The sequence below is a fragment of the Sander vitreus genome, chromosome 2 (assembly GCF_031162955.1).
Source record: "Sander vitreus isolate 19-12246 chromosome 2, sanVit1, whole genome shotgun sequence".
Classification (NCBI taxonomy): Eukaryota; Metazoa; Chordata; class Actinopteri; order Perciformes; family Percidae; genus Sander; species Sander vitreus.
The window spans coordinates 28,988,106-28,995,098 of NC_135856.1; the positions used below are offsets into that span (position 1 = coordinate 28,988,106).

Below are 6,993 nucleotides of genomic sequence, written 5' to 3' on the forward strand. Positions count from 1 at the left end.
ACAACAGATAACTTCATTTAAGACCATTGTATGAAAAATAACAGAGATTCAGAAATATTAAAAAGTTACATATAGTCACTTTAAAGATGACGTCACTGATGATTCATTGGAAAAGATACTGACCTTGAATTATGCAGAATACATAAGCTTTACTGGAGAAGACTTTGATTAGAACTGTTGTATTCATCTGAAGTGATCACAACATACTGAAAGGAATAGATCCTTTAAACAGCCTCGTCCATCTGTTTCACTTGTCTTTCATGCTCCATTAACCACACGATTATTTTTGCGCTATCAGCCACATTTTCAAAGTAGCATGCCAAACTATCGACAGAGAGATTCTCAAAATCCCTCTTCACATTCAGCAGCCTTGGGCAGATTCATTTAGAATTTGACAGAGCAAAAGGAGTTCTGTATCGACTATTATTGAAAGCAACAACAACAATGTAACAACAATGAATGTAGTGTTTGAAAGACATATCTTGGCAAAACAGAATAATCTCAGCAAAAGATCATGTTATTTGTCTATTGAGTCTAATGTCTCCATTAAAAGAGTGCACGTTCAAAACTCAGCAAAAAATGCATTCTTAAAGGCAGATTTTAATGACCGCAAAATAATAACTCATCGAGAGACTTCACAACATTCACAAGGTTAGTACCCCCAAACAATTAAGCCGTCGGTCCAGTCTGTGCACATTATTTGCAAGTTCATATAGAGGGCACAATTGAAATTCAACCCGCATGTCTTTCCAAAGTTAAAACAGAAAGCAAAGAAATCTCCTATTTCTTTGGTTTAAAATACATCCTACTTGACATCCAGCTGCCTGTTTCACAAATATGCCAAGGTCACTGTGGGTGTGCTGGCAAGACTCTGGAGGCAGTGTAAGGTTGAGAAAGACAAATCCGTCAGATAGTTATGACTTAAAATACAGCTCCCTCTGGCCTCTGGTAGCGCTGACAATCCCACACTCGCACATGATAAAAATGTATGATATTTAGTAAACAAGGGAAAAAATATTGATGAACAATACATATAGAAGGTGTGAAAATGTATAGATTAACCAAGCCAACATCCAGAGAAGGTTTGAAAAAAGAAAAAGTCATTACAATTTAAAAGGAACAGAGATATTCAAAAAACCGAGATACAGACCCAAACTGAGGGATTGTTCCATCACAGTGAAAGGAATTTTATAGTTTATGGTTTACAGTTTATGGAACAATCTCAACAGTGAAACCAAATAATCTAAACCAAACATAATATAAAAAATAACAATTAAAGCAAATATTTTGAGTAAATATAGTGAAATGTGTTCAGTTTTGTTATAATATAATAGTTTGGATTAGCTGAAAAGATAATAGATTCTTTTAGAAAAAGAGATATGGTGAGCTAAGTAATAAACCAACATTATGTTTCATTGAAATAAATTAAGGATGAAGGTTACAAACATAGGAAAATCTCCTGCATTTTAAAGCAGTTTAAGGAATCAAATCAACATTTGCATTGGTCTTATATTACTGTTTTTCCTACAAGGTAATTTGTCACAGAAAGACACTAGATAAGAAGGCCCTGTTCTGTTCTGTGATGCTTGCAAGAGAGACACTCCCTTGGGCTAGACGTTGCTCCCCTGGACTATTTGTTCCTGGCTCTATAGTTGTCTGACCAGGTAGCACTGCCATTTGTCAATTTCAACAGCTGGTGCCATACCTCCCTTTCCTGTGAAAATTAGAAGTGGCTGTAGTTACTGGTTACAGCTTTGATTTCTATGGGGAATAAGCTACGTTAGCATGTGGCTGACTTCATATTCTGTGCTCACTTTCTTCATGCATGCACACTATGTGTATGTTAGGAGTTCATAAGCAGGAGGTAGATGGTGGTAGCTATTATGAGGAGCTGATTGTGTGTTGAAGTGTAATAACCGGAATGGTCCCTGTATTGGATTTCAACGGGCCACAAAAGACATGGTCCCGTTACCTTGTGAGAACACATCAGGTGTTATTAAGTTTTCAAAGCTCTATTAGGGGAATCATATTAGGATCAAATTACTTCTCCCTTCCCCCATTTAATAGAAAGCTCTGGGCATGTCCTTCAGTTCCACAAATGCTGCAGTGTAGACCTTAAATAAAAGTGCAGATGACTGCAAACTTACAACCGCTTTTTTTACAAGGAGCCAAGAAGGGACACGCTTTGTGTAAGTGAACCAGTATGACAAAGAATGCAACAGCACAAAAAGGAGGAAAATTAAGTATGCCACTAGTTTTAAAAAGAGCAAAAAAAGTACAAAGCCTTGATTTACAGAGATAAAAGTAATGAGAACATGTCTTCATGACACCCAAAAGCTGGCTTCTGGCTAGTTCTGAACCAGGAAGAGACAACTTATTCCCTTCAGAGTAGAGCACAATGTTGGAAACAAGAAATGGGCTTGGTAATAGCTGAGATCGCTCACTAGTGCCCCAATTATATGGACATAGCAGTTGCCCAGGGACACGACTTAATGACTACAATAAGGCTCGTCTGTCTGTTCAAAATCAGCTTAGAGTGCATCCACGCTGACCTACAGCATCACTCTAGCCTTAGTTCAATTTAAACATGTAGCATGAGAAGGAGCTGGGTGTTTTGGGGATGGGTGGGGGGACAAGTTAGAGGCTGTCCGCCGGGCTGACTCCGTTTCCCATCGACCACGACCCCCTGAGTCCTCCTCATTCCACCTCATAGCCTTGATGAGGATCAATTTGGGCTTGAGCATTTCTTGCGGCAGCGGTTGCTCTTTAATTCAGCATGGCTGAAGACTGGTCAATAAGCACACTGGTCCAGGATCTTCAGGCTGTATGCCAAAGGGGAGACAGGCTTTCTCCAAGCGGCAGCACCACCCAGATCAGAGAGGGTTGATGGGAGAACACAAGGTGAGACCGAAAACGTTGTTTTTGAGGTAAGTGTGCATGCACACGTGTCCGCATGGGGACTAAAAAAACAAATTAATAGAGACAAGATGACCTGGAAGTCATAGTTATGGATGATTCATCCCCATATTGCCTGATAAAGCCCACACAGGAGATGAACTCATTATTCATATGCCCCACTCTATTCTGTATGCATTCACATTGCTTTCCATGCAGATGATTTAGCACCCTCGATTTCCCCAAAAGCTGATTCTCAGCTCCAACAGAACATGACAACTGCACAGTGTAATCCTCTAATCTCCTTATCAACACAATTGCCACAACACAAACACACTAACTGACAATGGCAGGGAAATGATCAAAGTTTCCCCTGCGAGGTTAAACAGACTATTTCCATATTCAGAACCTAGCGTGTTCTATAATGGAATATCTATTCAACTGATGGCTGTGTGGATATATTAGCCTACATTTGTGAGTGTGTGTGTGTGTGTGTGTGTGTGTGTGTGTGTGTGTGTGTGTGTGTGTGTGTGTGTGTGTGTGTGTGGGTGGGTGGGGGGGGGTCCCTCCGGGGCTGGCTGTTACAACACTGACCCCCAGTGTGCGCACATTAGGACAGAGCAGAGCGTGTTTTCCTTGGTGCGGGACTCCGCCGCTGTCCGTTAGTCTGTGCGTTCTGACAGCAATGTGACCTCCCCTTAACAGCTCCTGCTGCTGACTTTTTCTATTAAAATGGACGTGATGCATGCTCTTCATACTGAGACAGACCTTCAAAAGTCAAATCAGCAGAGAGTCGCTGATCCCATACATCTGACAATGCAGATAAAGTGGACAAGAAACAACGGCTCCAGCAGCAGCAGCAGTCTGATCCTATTACCAAATAAATGATCAACTATATATAACAGTTTAATATAGTAGCATATATTTTCCTTGCTTATTTTACCGTTTTCGACTGTCCTCCAATAGTCGCCCTTATTTATCAGCTCTCAGCGGCGGAGCGGGTCCTTGCTAGTTTTTGCTAACGTAAAAAAAAAAGACACGTGGTTGTTACAAACCTCTCTCAGGACACAGCGGGGACGCGGAGGTGGAGAGATGCGGGCGCACTCGGGATGGGAGAGGACGCGTTGAGGAGGCAGCCCGCTCTCTAACTATGGACATTCTGTCTTCTAGTTTTTGGAATAAGGACTTAAAAGACTTTGCATATGCATATTGCGTTGTCTCTCTTCTTCTCCCTCTCCCTCTGTGTCTCTCTCTCTCTTTCCAAAGAAGAGACTTGCATGCAGGAGGTGGAAGATCGCAGGTGAGGAGAGGAGAAAAATGCAATTTGCAGCAGATTTCTGTAGTTAAATATATGCTGATATCCTAATGGGATATGTCTACAGATTATTTCCGCACATTTTATTTTTTTTAAAAGAGATACCTTGACAAAAAAAAAAAAAAAAAAAAGACTCAAAATGGATTTCTTGAATAGCTCCAGCCTGGAGGACGGGATACAGGCAGAAAATATCTCCTCTAATTCTACCTCTCAGAGCCAGTACAGCCAGCTCGCTATCTGGGCTCTGGCCGGACTTGTCAGCTTTCTGATTTTGTTTACAATAGTCGGGAACGTCTTGGTTGTTATCGCCGTTTTAACGAGCAGAGCTCTGAAGCCACCTCAGAATCTTTTTCTCGTCTCCCTTGCCAGTGCGGACATACTGGTGGCCACCCTGGTCATGCCCTTTTCTCTGGCAAATGAACTCATGGGCTACTGGTTTTTTGGCAAAATTTGGTGTGACATCTACCTGGCTCTGGACGTTTTATTCTGCACCTCTTCTATTGTTCACCTGTGCGCTATTAGTTTGGACAGGTACTGGTCAGTGACACAGGCGGTCGAGTATAACTTGAAGAGAACGCCTAAAAGAGTGAAAGGGATGATTGTGGTGGTGTGGCTGATCTCAGCTGTCATCTCTTTTCCACCGCTGATATCAATGGACAGGAGCAGCAGCGAGGCCAGTCCCCAGTGTATCCTGAATGATGAGACCTGGTACATCCTCTACTCCAGTCTTGGCTCTTTCTTTGCCCCCTGTGTCATCATGATCCTGGTCTATATTCGGATCTACCAAGTAGCAAAGACCAGGACCAGAACTATGTCAGAGAAGAAGAGGGACGTGGACTCGCCGCTGGAGAATGGGATGGACCAAGCCGAAGCAGGCCGAGGAGGGTCATTAAAGTCCAACCGGGACGGGAGCACGAAAGAGCAGGACCGCGAGAATGGACACTGCAAAGAGCAGGCAGTCCGATCCCCTCTGGCCAACGAGCCTAAACACCCACCGACAGACCACGACGACGACTTCGACGACAGCAGCTCTTCAGACGGGAAACCTAAGAAGAGTTCCAGTTCCTCCAAACATCGCCGTGACGACATAAAAGACAGGAAGTCCAGCCGGAAAAGCAGCTCCGCCTCTAAATACTCCAGCAGGAAGTCGCGTGCCAGTTCCAAGTCTATGGAGCTGTTCTCGTCTCGCCGTAAACGCCGGAGCACCGTCAATCGGAAGAAAGTCTCCGCCGCTCGGGAGAAGCGCTTCACCTTCGTCCTCGCCGTTGTCATGGGCGTTTTCGTCGTTTGCTGGTTCCCGTTCTTTTTCTCCTACAGCTTGTATGGAATCTGCCGGGAGCCGTGCAAGATCCCCGAGACGCTGTTTAAGTTCTTTTTTTGGATTGGCTACTGTAACAGCTCGCTAAACCCAGTCATCTACACCATCTTCAACCAGGACTTCCGCAGAGCCTTCCAGAAGATCCTCTGTAAGTCATGGAAACGCTCTTTCTAAATGCTCCCTGCATGAATAGGGTTGTAATAGACATTTTAGCCTGCAGAAAAATGTAAACTGTTCTGAGCTGTGGGAAGAAGTGCTGGCCTGGGGGTTACTTTCAGGGATTGCACTAGAAATGAAGGGATGATTGAACTAGATTGAAGTGCAGAAAATGGGTATGAATACAAGGAGGCAGCTTTTGGACTCTGATGTGGGCTTTGGCTCATTTCCCCCTCCTCATTGACTTCTTCTCCCTTCACTGATATACATTAAACTTACTCATAACAGTTCCTGTGATGCATGCACGCAGCACCTAGGACTTCCAGTGGCTGCACTTGGATGAACTTTACAGGAGGCGAAGGGTTTACAGACACACTTGATTTATAATGCAACCTCATTCACTGAATATAATGCGAAGGCCTCGACAATCTCCACACAACCGTTGCTTGTGATATTAGATAGGGGGCGTCTATCTTCTCTCTCTGTCTCTTACTCCCCCTTTTTTCTCTACCTTTCTATCACGTCACTCTCTCAACACGAGGACCAATGGGACGAAGGGGCTTCTTGCTTACTGTTTCAGTAGCAAAACAGTTTCACTAAAAAAAAAAGAGCAAAAAAAAAAGCAACAACAAAAAGTGTTTGTGTGGGACTCAAAAGTGTCTGAACTGCGAGCTGCATTGGAAACTTTTTATCAGGAGGTGTGTTTTTTTGTGTGTGAACTTGTACATGTACATGTGGCTCTGGTTACAGTGGCACGTACAATAGATTGGCATCACGAGCAATTTACTCTCCCAGCCATGTGTTCGCATCTTCCACTCCCCTCTGAGAAAAAAGATGGAATACAGAGGCACTGTTGAGGTGTTTGTGTGTGTGTGTGTGCGTGTGTGCGTGCGTGCGTGCGTGCGTGCGTGCGTGCGTGCGTGTGTGGAAGAGCAAGACAGGGCAAAGTACAACAGTGAGAGTTTACCGCATTTTATCCAAACTGCTAGTTAGTGATTGTCTGTATGTGTGTGTGTGTGTGTGTGTGTGTGTGTGTGTGTGTGTGTGTGTGTGTGTGTGTGTGTGTGCTTTCTTAAATGGCCTGATTTCTATGGTCAAGTGTCTTTCTATTCTCCACCACCCTATTTTCTGTCACACATCTTTTCTCTACCTTACAGCCAGAAAAAGCACTTGGCTACAGAAAAAGCAAAACACCTTATCACTCTGTTCTGTCTGGTGACACACACACACACACACACACACACACACACACACACACACACAAAACGACTTATACAGTCAATATTTCATCTTTACATTTTAAGCATTT

The 6,993-nt window shown here is 43.5% G+C and overlaps 1 protein-coding gene across 1 annotated transcript; it reads left to right on the forward strand.

Annotated features, from left to right (window-relative positions):
• Positions 1-4,006: 4,006 nt before the first annotated feature.
• Positions 4,007-6,541, forward strand: adra2c (adrenoceptor alpha 2C). Its single transcript, XM_078270046.1, has 2 exons — positions 4,007-5,676; positions 6,435-6,541. The coding sequence occupies exons 1-2, from the start codon at positions 4,350-4,352 to the stop codon at positions 6,539-6,541; spliced, it is 1,434 nt and encodes a 477-aa protein (XP_078126172.1). The 5' UTR covers positions 4,007-4,349.
• The last annotated feature ends 452 nt before the right edge of the window (positions 6,542-6,993 follow it).